Below are 22,960 nucleotides of genomic sequence, written 5' to 3'. Positions count from 1 at the left end.
GACTTTAACCTGGTGTTCTGAGACTTCTTACAATTCTTTAAAACAGAGATGAGGAGGAATTTCTTCAGCCAGAGGGTGGTGAATCTGTGGAACTCTTTGCTGCAGAAGGCTGTGGAGGCCAGGTCATTGAGTGTCTTTAATAGGTTCTTGATTAATAAGGGGATCAGGGGTTATGGGGAAAAGGCAGGAGAATAAGTATGAGAAAAATATCAGAGCAGACCCATTGAACCGAGTGGCCAAATTCTGCTCCTATGTCTTATGGTCTTATGGAGTGAGTCAACTTGTTAGACCTTTTTCAGAGGGCAATCCAGAGTCACCTACAGTGCTGTGGATCCGGAGCCGTGTGTAGGCCAGACTGGCTCTGAATGGGAGATTTCCTCCACTTCGGGAACCAGATGGGGGTTTAATCGAGAGGTTCATGTCACCATTACCAAGACTAGTACCTATTTCAGATTTTATTAACCTGGGCTCTCGGTCTCTCAGCTGTCCCCCAGTCTCTCCCTCTCTCTCAAACACCTTTACTCACTCAATTCTCCATTGCTTAGGAGAGGCTGTCACTCTGCCCCTTATAACATGAGGCCATTGTGGGAGATAAAGTTAAGGTCGGTAGCCAATCCAAGGTCAGCAGCAGCTTTTAAATGGTTTTATTCACCTGTAAGATACAGAGTTTTGGGGAAACACATTTTGACCCCCCCTCCCTTGCCCCCACTACCTCCAGTACAGACGACCACACAGAGAGAAAAAACATAGCAAGATTTACCTTTATTCCATCTCACTGCATGAACCAGGAAGTGTTATCTTTGGACACAAAGGGAAGAAGCCAAGGTGAATGGAAATAACGCGCCCTTGTGTCTCTAAAGTGAGCAGCTTGGGACTGAACTGTTCACACCGGGCAGGCTTCAGGTTCCAGACCGTGAGAGAGAGCCTCAGTCCGGGTCTCCAATCTGCCTCCATCTCCCTGGGGAAGTGAGCAGAAACAAGACACCCAAGTCTTCCCACGGCTGATCTATCCAGTATCCCAATGTCTGCGTGCAGACATAAGTTAGCGTCACCGGCACTCACACTCCCTGTGGAATGAAGGTTGATGTTCGATGGCAGGGCGTTGGGGGTGGGGGGCATGAGAGAGTGGGCAGGTATGGAGCACTGAGTGCCCCACCCCATTTATTGTTTCACTCCAATGGGCAGGGAAGGGACAATGGGCAAAGTTGGAAGCAGGAATGGCGTTGGGGCAGGAATAGTGGGCGGGGCAGGAGAGTGGGCAGTGTTGGAAGCGGGAATGGCATTGGGACATGAGCAGAGGGTGGCGCAGGAGAATGGGACGGAGTTGGAAGCAGAGATGGCATTGGGACAGGAACAGTGGGTGGGGCAGGAGAGTGGGTGGATTAGAAAGAGGAATGGCATGGGGGCAGGAACAGTGAGCGGAGCAGGAGAGTGGGCAGTATTGGAATCAGGAATGGCATTGGGGCAGGGACAGACAATGGGGTGGAACAGTAGCTGGGGCAGGACAGTGGGTAGGGAAGGGGCAGTGGGCAGGACCAGGGCAGTGGGCAGTGTTGAAAGCAGAGATGGCATTGCAGCAATGACAGTGGGCAGAGCAGGGATAGTGGATGGGGAGTGGGCAACGTTGGAAGCAGGAATGGCTTTGGGGCAGGAATAAATGAATGACGTTTAAAGAGTTTCCTTTACACTTCCTATTGCCATTACAGTTTTCATTGGTTCTATATGGTGTATAATGGGTGAATGGGCATGGAAGTCCCAAAGTTGGCATAAAGAGCATGAGCAACCATGGGGAGTGGGTGGGGGTATAGCTTGGCATAAAGGACATGTGGGACCATAAGGGGTGTGCATATTCTGGCAATAGGAGGCATGCCAGGGGTGAGATGGCATTGGAGCAGGGACAGTGAGCAGGTGGGACAGGGTAGGGACAGTGAATGGGGAGTGGGCAGTGTTGGGAGCAGGAATGGCATTGGGGCAGGAACAGAGAGTGGGGTGGAACAGTAGGTGGGGCAGGACAGTGAGCTCTGGGTTGAGTGCATTGTCATGGCGACTGAGGAGGGATGCGGACAGTTAATGCAGACTCCACTGAATGCTGCTTTATAAAGTAAAAGCTGACATTCCAATAAAGTACTGAAAATGATTTATATAAACCTAAAGCCCCAGCAGAGACAGCTGCCTAAAGACAAAAACAATTCTCTTGATGCTTTTATAACGAACCAAGTGTTCAGGCAGTAAACTGACGGGTAATAAATGATTCAGCCTCGCTGGCCCAGGTTTAGCCCCCACTCGACAGAAATCAGACTGAAATGGCAAGGAGATTTCCCTTGTTCTTTCACTAAGAAACAATCAGATACTTAGCGAAGGATTTACAATATTCTGCAAATTACCAATAGATGTAATTTTTTGTTTTAAACATTGAGAGGATGAATATTTTACAAGTCCGGTGTCTTCTCTCCCACGCTCCGTGTCGGAGACCTGGCAGCAGTCACTGGATGAGACATTTCTCACGCTCGCGAGCCTGCCCTTGACCCAGAACCTTCTCCTTGATGTACATCAGGTCGCTGTTGACGCTGGGCCTGCGAGCCAGGGGGGACACCATACCGAAGGCGCCCAGCTCCTTGGCGCGCCTGAGCCGGAAGGACTTGCGGTGAAGGGCCTCGGAGTACTGCACCGAGATCCTGCGGTGGAGGGCAGGGCTCATTTCGTGGGGCAGTTTGGCCATGCTGAAGAGAGCCCGGAACATCTCCTCCACGTTGGCGTTCTTCTTGGCGGAGATTTCAAAGTAGGCGCTGTTGGCGTCGTCGGCGATCAGCCGTTCAGCCTCCTCGGCCTGGACCTCCCGGTGCAGCTCCACCCTGTCTGCCTTGTTGCCGCACAGGGCGATCGGGATTTCCATCGCCTCCTTGGTCTTGTCCTTGAGGCACATCTTGCACTCGATGATTTGCCTGCGGAGGCGTTGGACCTCCTCGAAGGAGCCCCGGCTGTCCAGACTGAAGACCAAGATAAAGACATCACCTGGAGAACAGAGAGCGACAGGGTGTCATTCAGAACGAGGAAGAGGGTGGGTGCGGTAGAGAGGGGAATAAAACTGAGAGGGAGGTTTGCAAAGAAGGAAAATATAACGAGTAAGAATGAAGAGTTGCTTCATACTTTAAACCAGCTGATAACCTTGAGAGAAGAGCAAGTCATCTCTCCGTGAAATCTATTTTAATTCAGTCGACAGCTCTGACAGAGGGGTGGGGTGAGTGGGCCGATGCTGCTATTTTAACAGTACTTGCTGGACTCCTCACCCCCAAAAAGGCACAGTGGTTGGCACTGCTGCCTCACAGCGCCAGGGATCCGGGTTCAATTCCAGCCCATCCATGTGGACTCTGCACCATCAGACTCACCGATCACAATCACACCCAGTCGCAGTTAAAATAGCAACGTCAGCCCACTCACTCCACCCCTCTGGCAAAGCTGTTCTCCCCGTGTCTGGTCAGGCTTCCTCCGGGTGCTCTGGTTTCTTCCCACAGTCCAAAGATGTGCGGATTAGGTGAATCGGCCATGCTAAATTGCCCCTAGTGTCAGGGGATTCACTGAATAAACTGGGCTTGTACTCGTTAGAGTTTAGAAGAATGAGGGGAGATCTCATTGAGACGTATAAGATGATGAATGGGATGGATAGGATAGAGGTGGAGAGACTCTTCCCGCTCAGAAAGGACAGTAGGACTAGGGGGCACAGCCTCAAGATAAAAGGGGGGCGGTTTAGAACGGAGTTGAGGAGGAACTTCTTCACTCAAAGGGTGGTGAATCTCTGGAATTCTCTGCCCGTTGAAGTGGTGGAGGCTGCCTCGCTAAATATTTTTAAGACGCGGGTTGATGGGTTTTTGATAAGAGAGGGGATTAAGGGTTATGGGGAGAGGGCGGGAAAGTGGAACTGAGCAGCGACAGATCAGCCATGATCTTATTGAATGGCGGGGCAGGCTCGAAGGGCTAGATGGCCTACTCCTGCTCCTGTTTCTTATGTTCTTATGATTCGCAGGGTAAATAAGTGGGGTTACAGGAATAGAGACTGGATGGGATTGCAGTCAGTGAAGACTCGATGGGCTGAGTGGCTTCCTTCTGCAGTGTAAAGATTCTATAATGCTAAATCGCTCCTTAGTGTCCCAAGATATACAAGTTGGGTGGTTTAGCCATGGTAATTTGCCCCTTAGTGTCCAAAGATGTGCACATTAGGGGGAATTAGCGGGATAAATACATGGGATTATGGGGATAGGGCCTGGGTAACTTGTTCTGCCAGACAGTCAATGCTGACTTGATGGGCCAAATGGCCACCTTCTGCACTTTAGGGATTCTATTCTATGAAAAAGGAGGAAAGGATTGGGTACCATCTTTACATAGGGACCAATATATGGAGTGCAGAAAGTTTAAAGTTCAAAGGTCACTTGGGCAGTGAACTCAGTGTTAGGCAGTGACCCCCACTTGCCCATTGTCAAATGTTGTCCGTGAATTTATAAATCTCGTGGACGCTGACCCAAGCAAGACCCAAGAGAAGAAAACATAGGAGCTTCAAAAACATAGAAAAATATCCTTCAATTTTGGCAAAATCTCTTTGAGTCACCCTCCCAATACCCTGACTCTCCCATCATAGCCCATCCCTCTCCCCACCTTTGGTGTACATGTCAGGGACAGGCATTCCCTGGAGTCATTTAATAACCAATTCATTGGCTTAAGGTGGGGACTTCTGCCCCTCTGTCAATAGGAAATCCTGCCTCTTGTCTCGTCCCAATAGCACCGCCAAGAATAGTGACCACTGCAATACATCTCAGATGGAAGCATGTTGTGATGGAGCAGGACTTGAAGATTGACCAGGGGAGGCTGGCAGACAAAGAAGGGTGGTGCGGAGCGCGAAGGGGTTGTGGGAGTGGACAGTGTATGGAAACAGAAGAAATACAGCAGGGGCATACCTCAGAGCGGGAGCTCTGATGGGCATGGGGAGAGCAGAGGGGGCGAAAAGGAGGTTTTCTCTCTTTTGCCTCGCCACGAACTCACCCAGTAAAAGGGGGTAGGTTAGACAGGCTGCTCTGACTGCAACCTGATGTGGGTACAATCCTGGCAATGGGAAGGGGATGTCCATGAATTGGCCACTTATGAGCCCTTAAAGCCTCCAAACTTTCAGTGGGGACAAGTCAAATAGTATCCCTGCCCTGGCATCCAGTTCATGTTGTTCCCCCATCCCACCCTCTATACTGTATCATTCTGCCCCTGAGGGGTAATAAAATTCTGCTTTTTGCATACTTGACACAGTAAACATCCTGGTCATAGAGCTCAGAATGTGGTTGAATCAAGATTCTGTACAAATTTACTTCCTTGTTCATTATGGGACGGCACGGTGGCACAGTGCTGCCTCACAGCACTGCTGCCTCACAGCATCAGGGACCAGGTTCAATTCCGGCCTTGGGTCACTGTCTGCGTGGAGTTTGCATGTTCTCCCTGTGTCTGCATGGGTTTCCTCCGGCTGCTGTGGTTTCCTCTTGCATTCCAACATTGCGCGGTTAGGTTGATTGACCATACTAAATTGCCCCTAATGTCAGGAGACTGGCAGGGTAAATATGTAGGATTACAGGGATAGGGCTTGGGTGGGATTGTGGTCAGTACAGACTCGATGGGCCAAATGGCTTCCTTCTACACTGTAGGGATTCTATGATTATATTTATTATTAAAGTTTATTTACATTAGTGTCACAAGTAGGCTTACATTAACACTGCAGTGGAGTTACTGTGAAAATCCCTTAGTCACCACACTCTGGTGCCTGTTCGGGTACACTGAGGAAGAATTTAGCATGGCCAATGTACCTAACCAGCATGTCTGTGGGACAAAACCGGAGCATCCAGAGGAAACCCATGCAAACATCAGGAGAACGTGCAGACTCCCACAGTGACCCAAACTGAACCTGGGTCCCTGACACTGTGAGGCAGCAGCGCTAACCACTGTGCCACCGTGTTGCCCCCTTCAGAAGTGAACACCAATGCTTTATTACTAGATGTATCTGTGGCCCCAGATCTCTCTGTTCCTCTCACTCCATTTTGACACCTATTTCCCAGGGGACATGTGGGGTCTATTTATTCTCCCTGTCAAAACGCACCAACTCAAATTCACCTATATTGAGGTTCATTTGCCAATGACACACCCATACTGCAAGTTTATTAATACCTTAACATCATCACAGTTCTTCCAACTCTCTCCAACCCCAAAATGGTGCTAACTACCAATTTTGAAAGCATTTTGCCAATTCCTGAGTCCAAGTTGTTGAGGTAAATTAGGAACAACAGTGCTTGTAACTCAAATCCCTCTGAAGCATCATTTTGCAGCTTTTACCAGTCTCAAGTAATTACCCCCAAATCACCCTCCCCGCCCCCTCACTGTTTCCTGGTTTGTAGCCAGTTGGCTATCCATTCTGCTACTTGTCCCAGACTTCATGCATTCTGATATTAGTCAAAACACTTCTTTCTTTATTCATTCGGTAAGACATGTACGTTGCTGGCTAGGCCAGCATTTATTGTCCATCCCTACTTTCCCTCGAACCGAGTGGATTACTAGCCCATTTCAGAGGGCAATTGAGAGACAACTGCATTGCTGTGGCTTTGGAGTCACCTGTAGGCCAGACCAGGTACAAAAGGCAGATTTCCTTCCCCTAAAGGACATTAGTGACCAGATGGGTTTTTCCAACAATGGTTCCATGGCTGATTCTTAATTCCAGATTTAAAAAAAATTGAATTCAAATTCCACCATCTGCCATGGTGGGATTCAAAGCCAGGTGTCCAGAACATTAGCCAAGTTTCAGGATTAATAATCTAGGCCATCGCCTCCCCTTATAATACAATCTGGTACCTTATTAAAGGTCTTTTGAAGTTCCAAATATAACCCTTTGTTACTTTTTCAAAGAGTTCTCTACAATCCGAGTGTAACCTTCCCTTTGAAATTCCTGTTGACTATTTTGATATATTTTTAGTAACTAGATGTTTTCCTATTCCATCTTTGGAGTAAGGATTCCATCATTCATATCATCAATGTTAAACTAATTGGTCCTTAACTCCCTCGAATTGTCCTGACTCCCTTTTCAAATAGAGAAATCGCAGTAAGTGTCTGTCAGTCCTCTGGCTATTACCTAATGAGTTAATGCAATAAAGCCATTGCTGTCTCTTCTGTAACTTAGACGTGGAAGCAATCGATCTATACCAGGAGTTTATCCTCTCTAATTATCTACGTGGCCTGAGACTGATAATAAACTACGAGGTCAGTGGTAGTAAACTGGAACAGTTTATAAAACACAATATTATCCCAGCACAGTCAGCGCAAGACATAAGAACATAAGAAATAGGAGCAGGAGTCGGCCATCTAGCCCTTCGAGCCTGCCCCGCCATTCAATAAGATCATGGCTGATCTGAAGTGGATCAGTTCCACTTTCCCGCCCTCTCCCCATAACCCGTAATTCCCCTTGTCTGTCAAAAACCTATCTACCCGTGACTTAAATATATTCAGCGAGGTAGCCTCCACCACTTCAACGGGCAGAGAATTCCAGAAATTCACCACCCAAAGACTGACCAGGCAAGCTCCATGATGTAGAGATGCCGGCGTTGGACTGGGGTAAACACAGTAAGAAGTCTCACCACACCAGGTTTAAGTCCAGCCAGTTTATTTGATAGTAATCCCACAAGCTTTCGGAAACGGTGTTCCTTCCACACACCTGATGAAGGAACACCGTTTCCGAAAGCTTGTGGGATTACTATCAAATAAACTGGTTGGACTTAAACCTGGTGTGGTGAGACTTCTTACAGGCAAGCTCCACCCAGGGTCACCGAACCCATTCTCTTAAAGGGGCATGCCTCCAACATACATAACATTATCTTCCCCCTTTCTTCAATATTTCTACAACTTTTTTACTCTCTTTTTAAAGCTATGGTCAGAATGTTAGTCTCCCTGATAAGTACCAACACTCCTGTCATTACCTATGAGTTTATTTTGTGTATCCTTTTAGTGGCCCCATCCCGACCCAGATGAGTGTATTGTTAGTTATGTTGAATAACTAACTATTTCATCTCTTATTTCTTGATAAATTAACTTTGTAGTTTCCCCTTCCTAATTGTTCCTTTGACTTCTTTCCTAACCATAGAATCCTACAGTGCAGAAGCAGACCATTCGCCCCATCGAGTCTACACTGACTCTCTAATGGCACCCCACCCAGACCCTATCCCCGTAACCCCACATACTTATCCTGCTAATCCCCCGAACCAACACTAAAGGGAAATTTAGCATGGCCGATCCGCCTAGCTTGCACATCTTTAGAGGAATCTGGAGCAGTCAGAGGAAACCCAGGCAGACACGAGGAGAATGTGCAAACTCCACACAGTCACCTGGAATTAAACCCGAGTCCTTGGCATTGTGAGGCAGCAGTGCTAATCACTGTGCCAATCATTTCACAGTCCCTTGTCATTCCTTGTATACGCTCTTTTTCATTTTAATTTTGTTCTTTGTTCACTGATTAGAAAAAACTTGATGCTTCGGAGACAAGAATGGAACTGGGAAAATAAACCTGCTGTTACTCAGGTCAGGCAGTGGCCAAGTGGCATTGTCAATGGACAAGTAATCCAGGCACCAAGGGCGATGTTCTGGAGATCTGGCTTCAAATCCCACCACAGCATATGGTGATATTTGAATTCAATAAAATTAATAACAAAACTCTCATGGTGCCTATGAAGTCGTTGCTGCAAAACTTCATCTGGTTCACTAACGCTCTTTGGGGAAGGAAATCTGCCCTCCTTACCTGGTCTGGCCCTCTGAAATGGCTGAGCAAAATACTCAGTTCAAGGGCAACTGGGCAAAAAATACCTGATGTGGAGATGCCGGCGTTGGACTGGGGTAAAAACAGAAAGAAGTCTCACAACACCAGCTTAAAGTCCAACAGGGTTATTTGTAGCAAATGCCACAAGCTTTCGTTGACAAAGGAACGGCGTGTTCCGAAAGCTTGTGGCATTTGATACAAATAAACCTGTTGGACTTTAAGCTGGTGTTGCAAAAAATACCTGGCAGTGATGCCTACGTCAAACAAATTTTTAAAAAAACCAACCAGTTTTTTTTCCTGGTTTTTATTATGATATACTTCACTTCAAATTGTATCCCACTCCTATTCCGTTGCTTCCTCAGTAAAGTTTCTCAGTTCATTCCCAGCTGCTCCCTGCCCACCCTCCCCCCCCCCCGCCCCAACCAGCGCCCCTTGGCCCCCAAACCCCATCCCATTCCACCCCCTTAAAAAAAAAATCAACTTTTCTTGAAGCTTATTACTTTGGTCATTGTATTGTTAACCTTCTTCTCCCTCTTTAGCTTAAGCCTTGTATGTTGTGATTGCTATTCCATTGTTGCTCCCCTAAACTCGCCTCTCTTCTCTGCCCTGATTCATTTCGCATTGCTAGATTCCTCTCACTGATTTTTTTATTAAACATACCCGATGAGGAAGGAGTTTTGTACACATTTAAAATATCAATACCATTTTCACCACTGTTTCTTGGCAGCCTAGTTTTGAGGAGGTTAAGGTCTCCTATAATTATTCAAAGCCTTTTAGTCATTTTGCATATTTGATTCTAAGCTTCTTCCTCCCCCTCCTTTCAGCCATTAATTGGTTTGATCAAACACCATTTGTGTGATGGGCCCTTTTTATTTCAATTTATATGGATTTTGTTTTGAATCTTTGCTTATTTATGTCCCTTTTTACTTCTATTATTATGGTGAGTCTAATTATCACAGCAGTTCCCACCCTCCTCCTTTTAACTCTCCATCCTAATTACGTTCTGATCTCGCTGCCAGTCCTATTCATCATGTACAAAGGCAAAATACTGCAGATGCTGGAAATTCAGAATCAGAATGGAAAATGCCAGAAAGGCTCGGCAGGTCTGGCAGCATCTGTGGGGAAAGCAACAGAGAAAATCCTTTCTGAAGAAAGGGCGGCACCGCAGCACAGTGGTTAGCACTGCTACTTCACAGCTCCAGGGACCTGGGTTCGATTCCCGGCTCGGGTCGCTGTCTGTTTGGACTTTGCACATTTTCCCTGTGTCTGTGTGGGTTTCCTCCGGATGCTCCAGTTTCCTGCCACAGTTAAAGATGTGCGGGTTACGTTAATTGGCCGTGCGAAATTGCTCCTTAGTGTCCTGGGATGCGTCGGTTAGAGGGATTAGCGGGTAAAATATGTAGGAATATGGGGGTAGGGCCTGGGTGGGATTGTGGTCGGTGCAGACTCGATGGGCCGAATGGCCTCTTTCTGCATTGGAGGCTTTCTATGATTTCCTTGACCTGGAACATTCTGCGGCATCTTTTGGCCCAACTCGCTGGAGGGTTACCAGTGTCATCAACGTCAATAGACTTCTGGTTGGCTCATCACCTCCATTTGGCAGGGACAGTAAATCTGTAGAATCCCAACAGTACAGAAGGTGGCCATTTGGCCCATCGGGTCTGCACCAGCTCTCCAAAAGAGCGTCTTACCCAGGTCCACTCCCACCACCCCCATCCTATTCCCATAACACCATGCATGGCATATCCACCTGACCTATGCATCTTCAGACACTAAACAGCAATTTAGCATGGCCAATCCATTTAACCTACACATCTTTGGATACGAAGGGGCAATTTAGCATGGCCAATCCAGCTAACTTAGGGATCTTCGGACAATAAAAGGCAATTTAGCATGGCCAATCCAGCTAACCTACGCACCTTTGGACACTAAGGGGCAATTTAGCAAGGCCAATCCCCGTAACCTACACACCTTTCGAACTGTGAGAGGAAACAGGAGCACCTGGAGGAAACCCACGCAGACACAGGGAGAACATGCAGACTCCACACAGACAGTGACCCAAGCCAGGAATCGAACTGGGGCATCTGGCACTGTGAGGCAGCTGTGCTAACCACTGTGCCACCGTGCTGCCCTTAACTCCCAGCCGTTTCCCTCCACAGATGATGACGGACGTGCGGAGTCTTTCTGTTTTTTAATTCTATGCCTTAAGCAGCGAACGTTCAGTGATTCATCCTTCGTGCCATGTGTTAATGCTCCAGTATCCTGTGCTGTGTTGAATGCTGTGCAAATTGCCGCACCAACAGTTTAAGTCACCTTTTATTATTCGTTTTACATTATTTTTAACACAGCTCTTTTATATTTCTGTTTTGTAACCACATTTATTCACTGATTGCCTCTGTTGTTAACCTTGGCCTTTTCCCTCAACTCATTAACTTGATCAGATTTACGAATGTGGAGATCTAAACTGAGTCAGAGGTTTCAACGTCAATTCCACTCACTTTGACATGTCCAATCCTAAAATCTACTGTGCAATCGAGCAGCCTTTTTGCATCATTTCAAAACAAAAATTAGGTTTAAAATATATTCCTTGCTTTTTAAAATTATTTTCATGGGATGTGGGCATCGCTGGCAATGCCAGCATTTGTTGGCCAGCCCTAATTGCAAAGTCTATTTCCAAGGACGTTTACATGTAGACCAGCTAAGGATGGCTAAATTGCCCTTTAGGGGGACTAGCAGGGTAAATACATGGGGTTACGGGGATAGGACCTGGGTGGGATTGTTGTCAATGCAGGCTTAATGGGCCGAATGGCTTCTTCCTGCACTTACAAGATAATGAAGGGGCTAGACAGGGTAGAGGCAGAGAGATTCTTTCTGCTTAGAAAGGAAACCAGAACTAGAGGGCACAGCCTCAAAATAAGGAGGGGGGGCAATTTAGAACAGAGTTGAGGAGGAACTTCTTCACAGGGTGGTGAATCTCTGGAATTCTCTGCCCATTGAAGTGGTGGAGGCTACCTTGTTGAATCTATTTAAGTCACGGGTAGATAGGTTTCTGATAGACAAGGGAATTAAGGGTTATGGGGAGAAAGCGGGAAAGTGGAACTGATCCGCTTCAGATCAGCCATGATCTTATTGAATGGCGGGGCAGTCTCGAGGTGCTAGATGGCCGACTCCTGCTCCTATTTCTTATGTTCTAATGTTCTTACACACTGATTCTATTCTATAATTCATACTGCTTATTGATCGAAGTAGTTTGGAGCGGTGCTATATTTGCTTACAGGTTGAATAATCTCTAGGGGGTGGCCTGCCTGGTGCAGAGGTAACTTCTGTTTATTTGAGAGTTTGTGTTGAACCACGCTGCTTGCAGACATGGATAATCTGGTAAAGCATCCTCTGGGCATTGAATCTGATTGGGGAAGAGAGGCCTCACAGAGCAGTCTATTCCCAAGGACGTTTACATGTAGGCCAGACCAACTAAGGATGGCTAAATTGCCTCTTAGTGTCAGGGGGACTAGCAGGGTAAATACGTGAGGTTACGGGGATAGGGCCTGGGTGGGATTGTTGCAGGCTCGATGGGCTGAATGACCTCCTTTTGCTCTGTAGGGATTCTACGATTCATCTTCATCTTAACCCCTGGTTCTAGACACCTCCAGAATGTAACACTACATTCTGCACTGTCTCCTTTCCTTCTCTATTAACGGTATGCTTTGTCTGTGTAGCGCGGAAGAAACAACACTTTTCACTGTATGCTAATACATGAGACAATAATAAATCAAATCAGAGGAAGGAGGGAGGGTGTGAGAGAGAGAGAGGGATGGACAGGCCGAGAGAGGCAGATAGTGGGGGATAGCATGTGATGATTTGAGAGTTGGTTGAGAGGAAACAACATCCAATGTGATCAGCCCTGTCAGAATTATATACGAGATCCCCTCTGATGTTTCTAAATTCCATTGAATACAGGCCTAATCGACTTGGTGAAGTTAAGTCCCAGTGTCAATCCATCACCTATATGGAATCCAATTTCAAATCATTGATGAAGATGATAGAGAATGCTAGTTAGATGGTGGTAGTACAGTGCGTAGCATTCCTGTCCCTGAACCGGGAATTATAGAGACCCTTCAGTGTAGAAAGAGGCCATTGGGCCCATCGAGTCTGCACCGACCACAATCCCACCCAGGCCCTACCCCCATATCCCGACACATTTACCTGCTAATCCTTCTAACCTATGCATCTCAGGATACTAAGGGGCAATTTTAGCACGGCCAATCAACCTAACCCGTACATCTTTGGACAATGGGAGGAAACCAGAGCACCCAGAGGAAACCCACGAATTCTGCCTACATGTCTCATTCCAGGGCTGGGATTTTCCGTCCTTGCCATGACTAGACTCACAGCTGCCCTGTCAAAGGTCCATCGACATTCGGCAGGACTGGATGATCCTGGTGGGGGTGGGGGTGGGGGGAGGCGTAGTGGGGGGGCGGGGGGAGGCGCTAGGGACTGGAAAATCCCACCCCAGGATCTGGTGGCCAAGGAAGGTGCATTCATAACATAAGAACTAGGAGCAGGAGTGGGCCATCTGGCCCTTCGAGCCTGCTCCATTCAATAAGATCACGGCTGATCTTTCCGTGAACTCAGATCCACTTACCCGCCTGCTCAGCATAATCCTTAATTCCTTTACTGTTCAAAATTCTCTCTCTCTTTGCCTTAAAAACATTCAATGAGGTAGCCTCAACTGCTTCACTGGGCAGGGAATTCCACAGATTCACAACCCTTTGTGTGAAGAAGTTCCTCCTCAACTCAGTCCTAAATCTGCTCCTCCTTATTTTGAGGCCATACCCTCAAGTTTCACCCGCCAGTGGAAACAGCCTCCCTGCTTCTTCCTTATCTATTCCCTTCATAATCTTATATGTTTCTATAAGATCTCCCCTCATTCTTCTAAATTCCAATGAGCATAGTTCCAGCCTACTCAGTATCTCCTCATAAGCCAACCCTCTCAATTCCGGAATCAACCTAGTGAATCTCCTCTGCACCCCCTCCAGTGCCAGTATATCCTTTCTCAAGTAAGGAGACCAAAACTGTACACAGTACTCCAGGTGTGGCCTCACCAGCACCTTATACAGCTGCAACATAACCTCACTGTTTTTAAACTCCATCCCTCTAGCAATGAAGGACAAAATTCCATTTGCCTTTTTGGTTACCTGCTGCACCTGCAAACCAGCTTTTTGTGATTCATGCACAAGGACACCCAGGTCCCTCTGCACAGCAGCATGCTGCAATTTTTACCATTTAAATAACAGTCCATTTTGCTGTTATTCCGACCAAAATGGATGACCTCACATTTAATGTGGCCAAAGAGGTCAAGCATCAACTTTATAGAATTGCTACAGTGCAGAAGGAAGCCATTCAGCCCATTGAATCTGCACTGACCACAATCCCACCCAGGCCCCACTCCTGCAACCCCACACATTTATCCTGCCAATCCCCCTGACATTAGGGTCAATTTTTTAGCATGGCCAATCAACCTAACCCGCTCACTGTGGGAGAAAACTGGAGCACCCGGAGGAAACCCAAGCAGACACAGGGAGAACGTGCAAACTCCACACAGACAGTGACCCGAGCCCGGATCCCTGTCAGTGTGAGACAGCAGTGCTAACCATTGTGCCACTGTGCTGCCCTTATAAATCTTTCCAACACACACCAATGACAGGCAGTGAGAGCGAGAGAGATTCCTGGTCAGCCATGTAATGGAGAGAAAGTGGAGCCTTTGCCAACACTATCCATAGCTCCAGCCTACTACATGCATGGAAAAGTGTAAGCTGCCACAGCAACTCAAGACTCCTTTGGAGAGGGGAGTTGCCCAGAAGGCTGGTGTGGGTCAGGTTGGAGTTGTTAGCACGGCATTCGATTCCTGTTCCTGGTTGGGGTGGGATAGATAAAGGATCTGCCTCCTCATCCCACTCATGGTGGGGGTCATGGCGCGCTGCTCTCGAACCTGCCTTCATCCAGGATACTGAGGAAGGGGTCAGTTTCTTATTAAATTAAAAATAAAATCCATTTCATTCAAATTGCTCAAAGTGGGTCTGTTCGGGTGTTTGCACCCACAGGTTTCAGCTTCAATTCTGGAACTTTCTGAAGTTTCTACAGACAAGCACAATTACTGGGAACTCTGAACGATGCTGAATTTCCCTGGGGTTGTGGCCAGGTTTGTGGACAAGGCTTACTTCCTGTGTAATTTTTTGAAAGCGTTGCCACAAATCTCCGAATCTCCAGTTGTGCTAAATGCAATTTGCCCTCGTAATCTCCTGTGTCAGGTCTGCTGATAGCTGGTGAGTGGCACTGAGAAAACAAGGCAATCAAATGGGAGCTCCAGGATATATATGTTGTGAGACATAAATCAGGAGTGGGATGGAATACTCCCCAATTGCAAAGATGTGTGCAGCTCCAACACTGAAGAAACTCAACATGGCACAGTGGTTAGCTTTGCGACCTCACAGTGCCACGGATCCGGGTTCAATTCCCAGCTTGGGTCACTGTCTGTACAGATTCTGCACCTTCTCCCCATGTCTGCGTGGGTTTCCTCCAGGTGCTCCGGTTTTCTTCCACAGTCTGAAAGACGTTGGTTAGGTGCATTGGCCGTGCTAAATTCTCCCTCAGTTTCCCTGAACAGGTGCCGGAGTGTGGCAATTGGGGGATTTTTACAATAACTTCATTGCAGTGTAAATGTAAGCCTACTTGTGACACTAATAAATAAACTGTAAACTCAAAAGAAACCCATCCAGGATAAAAAAAACCCCACTTGATTGCTACCCCTTCCACACTCCCTCCACCACAGTGGCAGCAGTGTGTACTATCTACAAGATGCACTGCAGGAACTTACCAAGGTTCCTTGGGTAACACCTCCCAAACCCACAACCACGACTGTCTAGAATGACAAGGGCAGCAGATACCTGGAAGATTGCCCTTCAAGTCACTCATCATCCTGACTTGGAAATATATCAGCCGTTCCCTCTCTGTCGCTGGGTCAAAATCCTGGAACTCCCTGCCTAACAGCACAGTGGGTGTACCTACACCTCAGGGGCTTCAGCGATTCCAGAAGGCGTCTCACCACCGCCTTCTCAAGGGGTAATTAGGAAGGGGCATTAAACGCTGGCCTGGCCAGTGACACACATATCCTGCAAACGAACGCGTGTGGACCTACCTGTGAGGATGGAGAGTCTCCTCATGGCAGGAAAGGGGTGATTCCCCGATGTGTCGAGGATGTCCAGCTGGTAAATGTCCCCATGGATGTTGTAGACTTTACGATGGAAATCCTCGATGGTGGGAGTGTACTGCTCCTCAAACCTGCTGTTCAGAAAACGGGAAACGATGCAGGATTTCCCCACCCGGGAAGCTCCCAGGATCACCATCCGGTAGGAGTTCTTGGCTGGAGCGTTCAGCATGGCAGGACTGGAGTGGAAAGTCTTCATCATCGCCCTCACCTAGGCAACAGAGAGAGAGAGAGAGAGTTCTGTATTAAAGAGATGTTCCAATATCCTGCTGAAGGGCATGCAAACAGCTTCCTATATTCCAATACCATTTAGAGAACTGATCTGTTTACAGGTACACTGTTTACGTTTTAAAGTTCATTGATTAATCACAAGTAGGCTTGCATTAACACTGCAATGAAGCTACTGTGAAAATCCCCAAGTTGCCACACTCGTGTGTGGTAGCGTGGCCAATCTTGCGGTAGCATGGGCAAGCATGGCGGTCCAAGGCACTGGATTTAGGCTCTAGTCTCTGCGGAGGTGTGGTTTCGAATCCCACTGCTGCCAGAATTAATTTACGGGCGGCACGGTGACGCAGTGGCTAGCACTGTTGCCTCACGACACCAGGGACCCAGGTTCAATTCTGGCCTCGGGTCACTGTCTGTGTGGAGTTTGCACATTCTCCCCGTGTCTGCGTGGGTTTTCTCTGGTGCTCCGGTTTCCTCCCACAGTCTGAAAGATGTGCTGGTTAGGGTGCATTGGCCATGCTAAATTGACCCTAGTGTCAAGAGGACCAGCAGGGTAAATATGTGGGGTTACAGGAATAGGGCCTGGGTGGGATTGTAGTCAGTGCAGACTTGATGGGCTGAATGGCCTCCTTCTGCCCTGAAGGGATTCTTCTATGATTCTATGACTCAGGCGCCTGTCCGGGTCAATGCATCTAACCAGCACATCTTTCAGAATGTGGGAGGAAACTGGAGCACATGGAGGAAACCCACGCAGACACGGGGAGACAGTGACCCAAGCCAGGAATCAAACCCGGGTCCCTGGCACCATGAAGCAGCAGTGCTCATCACTGTACGACCGTGTCGCCCACTGTGCCTCCCGAATGTAATGCCGAGGGCAAAGTCCAGTCCCTCCACCTAGCCCACTCCCAATCTCAGCCAACCACAGTCTAGATTGCCCCAGCCATCCTCCCTGGTCCCTGGGGCCAGAGGGTTCCAGCCCTCCCCTTCCCAAAGACGGATATCGGACAGGCTTAGGTCTGGCCTTAACTTGGATTCAGCTTGCCTCAAGCCACTAGTGTGCTGGGGCAGGGTGATGAAGAAAAGCTGGTTCTAGGGGTACTCAAACTAATAGGGTAGATGTAGAGAAGATGTTTGCTTTGGTTGGCGGACTTAGAACCAGACAGCACAATCCCAGAATAAGGGGGATGCCAGTTAGAACTGAGATGAGGAGAAATTTCTTTACACAGAGGGTTGAGAATCTTTGGAATTCTCTAGCCCAGAGGACTGGGGAAGCTCAGTTATTGAGTATGTGCAACACGGTTTCATTAAAGGGAAGTCGTGTCTGACAAATTTACTGGAATTCTATGAGGATGTGTCTAGGGCAGTGGATAGAGGAGAGCCGGTGGATGTGGTCTTTCTGGATTTTCAGAAGGCGTTTGACAAGGTACCTCACAAGAGGTTATTGCAGAAGGTCAGGGGACATGGAGTTGGGGGTAGGGTGTTAGCGTGGATAGAGGATTGGTTGTCAAATAGGAGGCAGAGAGTGGGGGTCAATGGGTGCTATTCGGATTGGCGGTTGGTGACTAGTGGGGTGCCCCAGGGGTCGGTGCTGGGGCCTCAGCTATTTACCATTTATATAGATGATCTGGAGGAGGGAACCGAGTGCAGGGTGTCGAAATTTGCTGATGACACCAAGATTGGGGGAAAGGCAAATTGTGCGGAGGGTGTGGAGAGTCTGCAGAAGGATCTAGATAGGCTGGGCGAATGGGCCAGGAAATGGCAAATGGAATTTAATGTTGGCAAGTGTGAGGTGGTCCACTTTGGTAGGAAGAATGGTAGGAAGGACTATTACTTACGTGGCGAAAAACTGCAGCAGGCGACGGTGCAGAGGGACCTCGGGGTCCTTGTGCATGAGTCGCAAAAACCCAGCTTGCAGGTGCAGCAGGTGGTCAGGAAGGCGAATGGGATGCTGGCCTTCATAGCGAGGGGGATTGAATATAAAAGTAGGGAGGTCTTGCTGCAGCTGTATAGGGCATTGGTGAGGCCGCAGCTGGAGTACTGTGTGCAGTTTTGGGCGCCGCACCTGCGCAAGGATATTTTGGCCCTGGAGGGAGTGCAGAGGAGGTTTACTAGGCTGATACCGGAGTTGAGGGGGTTGAGCTATGAGGAGAGGCTGAATAAACTAGGCTTGTACTCGTTAGAGTTTAGAAGAATGAGGGGAGATCTCATTGAGACGTATAAGATGATGAATGGGATGGATAGGATAGAGGTGGAGAGACTCTTCCCGCTCAAAAAAGACAGTAGGACTAGGGGGCACAGCCTCAAGATAAAGGGGAGGCGGTTTAGAACGGAGTTGAGGAGGAACTTCTTCACTCAAAGGGTGGTGAATCTCTGGAATTCTCTGCCCGTTGAAGTGGTGGAGGCTGCCTCGCTAAATATTTTTAAGAAGCGGGTTGATGGGTTCTTGATAAAAGAGGGGATTAAGGGTTATGGGGAGAGGGCGGGAAAGTGGAACTGAGCCACGACAGATCAGCCATGATCTTATTGAATGGCGGGGCAGGCTCGAAGGGCTAGATGGCCTACTCCTGCTCCTATTTCTTATGTTCTTATGTTCTTATGTTTAAACAGAGATTGATAGATTTCAAAGGGGTGTTTGTAGGGGTTTGTTTGGTTGGAACAGTACATTTGTTATGGTTTATACAATATCATTTATTTTTGCTTTAAATTGGTAAAAGTTATGCTAATTGTCTTATTATATATTAACTGTGTTCTTAAATAAACTTTGTTTGATAAAATCTCCCTAATGGGTCATTTGAATTATACCTGAAGAGAAACATCTTATGTTTCCTGTGTTAAATTCAAGTGCAAAGCTTATAGGAGTAGAGCAGTATCATAGAAACCCTACAGGGCAGGAAGAGGCCATTTGGCCCATCGAGTCTGCACCACCCACAATCCCACCCAGACCCTACCCCCATATCCCTACATATTTTACCCTCTAATCCTGCTAACCTACGCATCTCAGGACACTAAGGGGCAATTTTAGCATGGCCAATTAACCTAACCCACACATCATTGGACTGTGGGAGGAAACTGGAGCACCTGGAAGAAACCCACGCAGAGACGAGGAGAATGTGCAAACTCCGCACAGACAGTGACCCGAGCCGGGAATCGATCCCAGGTCCCTGGAGCTGTGAAGCAGCAGTGCTAACCACTGTGCTACCGTGCCGCCTCAGCACGGTCTAGGCTAACTTCATAAAACACGTAGGAGTTTCTGAGCTGGATTATAACACTGCCAGTCCCAAACTGTACACGCCACGAGTAACAGAAGAAATCGGAACAGGACTAGACCATTCAGCCCTTCAATCCTGCTTCCCCCACACTGTCTGTGTGGAGTCTGCACGTTCTCCCTGTGTCTGCGTGGGTTTCCTCCGGGTGCTCCAGTTTCCTCCCACAGTCCAAAGACGTGCGGGTTAGGTTCAGAATCACAGAATCAGAATCGCAGAATCCTACAGTGCAGAAGAGGCCCTTCAGCCCATCAAGTCTGCACCAATGCATGGCAGGCCCTGACCTGCACACCTAATCCCGCGTGCCAGCACTTGGCCCATAACCTTGAATGTTAGAAGAGACTATGCTGTAGTCCTACCAGATTGATTGGCTGTGCTAAATTGACCCTATTGTTAGGGGATTAGCAGGGTAAATGTGGGGGGGTTATGGAGATAGGGCCTGAATGGGATCGCTGCAGACTTGATGGGCTGAATGGCCTCCTTCTGCACTGTAGAGATTATGACTGGGAAAGACGTAATTCAGGCTATCCCCAAAATTCCCTTAGTCTTCAATTACTCTAATCCAAATACAGGTTCATGCCTCTTGCTGATCTTCTCTTGCCAATACGCTGCATCCAAAAGTTACTCATAAGGGAAGAGAGAATGGTTCACTTGGGGGGAGGAGCAGTGGGGACCCTCCACACATTTCACAGTTGACAAATGCCCAGAAGGTGTGGCTGGAGATCAGAGGTGTCATGATGGTACCCGACTGTCAGAGACTGGGGCACAGTGGCCAGCTGGTGACCCAATTCAATAAAAGCCACCCAAATGTCGCACTGCAGTCTGTCATGTTGTCTTTAGCATCGAGCGAAATGTGGAATTCTTTGTGGACTACTTGATTCCTCGGAGTTGCTGGTTGTTTCTGAGGGTCCGGCAGCACCACAGGAATGCTGCTCACAGATTATACCACACACACCCACTCAGGCACTCTCACTTTGGTGGGACCAGTTAGTCAGATGGTTGGGATCACACCTGGTGACTCACATTTCACAAGTTAGCAGGAGCAAGGACAGTGGTGAAGAGACTTTGTCACAGGACTCTGCGTTCTACGGGCTGTTCCCGGGGACGCACACCGAGACAAACATCAGCTGCTGCTGGAGGCTCATCAACTCGGTGAAAGATACTCTTTGATCCGCCCGAAACTTGCTAATCTTCCAGTGAAAAGCTTTGTCCTTGACCGAGTATTGCAGCCTGGCACATTCCAAGGTCCACGGACGCTCTCAAGCTTGGGGCAGCCACCACAGAGACGCAATGGGGGAAGACCACTGAGACCTCTCAGTCACAGTGAACCAAGGGGAGGGGAATTGTGTAGACCCCCCTCGGGATGTGTGACTGTATACAAGTAAATATTACGTGCAGCACAATTATATTGAAGCATCTCAGAGTGCAACTTGATCTAAGTAGAAAACTTAGATTTTTTTTGTGTGGTGGCCATTTGGAAATGTTTGTGATGTTCTTTCAGATAGACAAAGAGAGGTACAGCACAGGAACAGTCCCTTCAGCCCTCTAGGCCTGTGCCAATCACGATGTCCTAACTAAACTGAAAGAAAATCTTCTGCCCTTACTTGGTCCATATCCCTCTATTCCCTCCCTATCACGTACCCATCCAGGTGCCTCTTAAATGTTGCCAATGTGCCACCTCCTCTGGCAGTGCGTTCCAGGCACCCACCACTCTCTGCGTGAAAAACCTCCCCCCGCACATCTCCCTTAAACTTTCCCCCTCTCACCTGGAACCTGTGCCCCCCCGTGTAATTGACACTTCCACCCTGGGAAAAAGCCTCTGTCTATCCACTCTGACTATTTTTTATGAATAAAGTATACTTCTGCAACAAAATAAAAGACTTTTTGTCAGGGGGCACACGCACACACACCAGTGCTCTGAGGGACATAGAGTCATAGAGGTTTATAACATGGAAACAGGCCCTTTGGCCCAACTTGTCCATGCCACCCTTTTTTTGTAAACCCCTAAACTAGTCCCAAATGCATTTGGCCCAGATCCCTCTACACCCATCTTACCTATGTAACCATCTAAATGCTTTTTAAAAGATAAAAATTGTACCCCCTCTACGACTGCTTCTGGCAGCTTGTTCCAGACACTCACCACCCTCTGTGTGAAAAAATTACCCCTCTGGACACTATTAGTCCTCTCCCGTCTCACCTTAAACCTATGCTCTCTAGTTTTAAACTCTCCTATCTTTGGGAAAAGATAGACTTTCTAGCTGATCTATGCCCCTCGTTATTTTATAGACCTCTATAAGATCACCTCTCAGCCTTCTACATTCCAGAGAAAAAAGTCCCAGCCTATCAAGCATAACTCAGGCCATCAAGTCCCGGTAGCATCCTAGTAAATCTCTTCTGCACTCTTTCTAGTTTAATAATATCCTTTCTATAATAGGGTGAGCAGAATTGCACACAGTATTCGAAGTGTGGCAGTACCAATGTCTTGTACAACTTCAACAAGACATCCCAAATCGTGTATTCAATGTTCTGATCAATGAAACCAAGCATGCCGAATGCCTTCTTCATCACTCTGTCCACCTGTGACTCCACTTTCAAGGAGCGGTGAACCTGTACCCCTAGATCTCTTTATTCTGTAACTCTCCTCAGCACCCTACCATTAACTGAGTAAGTCCTGCCCTGGTTCAATCGACCAAAATGCATCACCTCGCATTTATCTAAATTAAATTCCATTTGCCATTCCAGAGCCCAGTAGTCTAAATTGATCAAGATCCCGTTGCAATCCGAGATAACTTTCTTCGCTGTCCACTATGCCATCAATCTTGGTATCATCTGCAAACTTACTAACCATGCCTCCTATATTCTCGTCTAAATCATTAATATAAATGACAAATAACACTGACCCAGCACTGATCCCTGAGGCACAGCGCTGGTCACAGGTCTCCAGTTTGAAAAACAACTCTCTGCAATCACTGTCTGGCTTCTATCATCAAGCCAGTTGATCAAGTCAGCAAGACATGTGTTCAAATCCTCCCAAAACAGCTGGTGGAATTTAAGTTGAATCAATAATCTGGAATTGAAAACTAGAATGAGCAATAATGACCATGAAACTATTATCGATTGCTGTAAATCCCATCTGATGCACTAATGTCCTTTAGGGAAGGAAATCTGCCATCCTTACCCGGTCTGACCTACAGCATAATTAAGGACCTCACGTACCCCGGACATGCTCTCTTCCACCTTCTTCTGTTGGGAAAAAGTACAAAAGTCTGAGATCACGTACTCAAGAATTACTTCTTCCCTACTGCGACTAGACTTTTGAATGGACCTACCGTGCATTAAGTTGATCTATCTCTACACCCTAGCTATGACTGTAACACTATATTCTGC

General features: G+C 47.6%; 1 protein-coding gene across 1 annotated transcript in view; it reads right to left on the bottom strand.

Moving 5' to 3' along the window:
• Window positions 1–667: 667 nt before the first annotated feature.
• Window positions 668–22,960, bottom strand: part of LOC145339057 (GTP-binding protein Rhes-like) — a 39,671-nt gene continuing 17,378 nt past the window's right edge. Inside the window, exons 2-3 of the mRNA XM_080183481.1 lie at window positions 16,017–16,296; window positions 668–3,012 (exon numbers count right to left, since the gene is read on the bottom strand). Of these exons, the coding sequence (XP_080039607.1) occupies window positions 2,483–3,012; window positions 16,017–16,287 (801 nt within the window). The 5' untranslated portion in view covers window positions 16,288–16,296 and the 3' untranslated portion in view covers window positions 668–2,482. The remainder of the gene's footprint in view (window positions 3,013–16,016; window positions 16,297–22,960) is intronic.

This window comes from Carcharhinus amblyrhynchos, unplaced genomic scaffold (assembly GCF_965287045.1).
Source record: "Carcharhinus amblyrhynchos unplaced genomic scaffold, sCarAmb.v2.hapA chromosome_300, whole genome shotgun sequence".
In the NCBI taxonomy this organism is placed as follows: Eukaryota; Metazoa; Chordata; class Chondrichthyes; order Carcharhiniformes; family Carcharhinidae; genus Carcharhinus; species Carcharhinus amblyrhynchos.
This window is presented reverse-complemented; position numbering and strand designations above follow the sequence as displayed.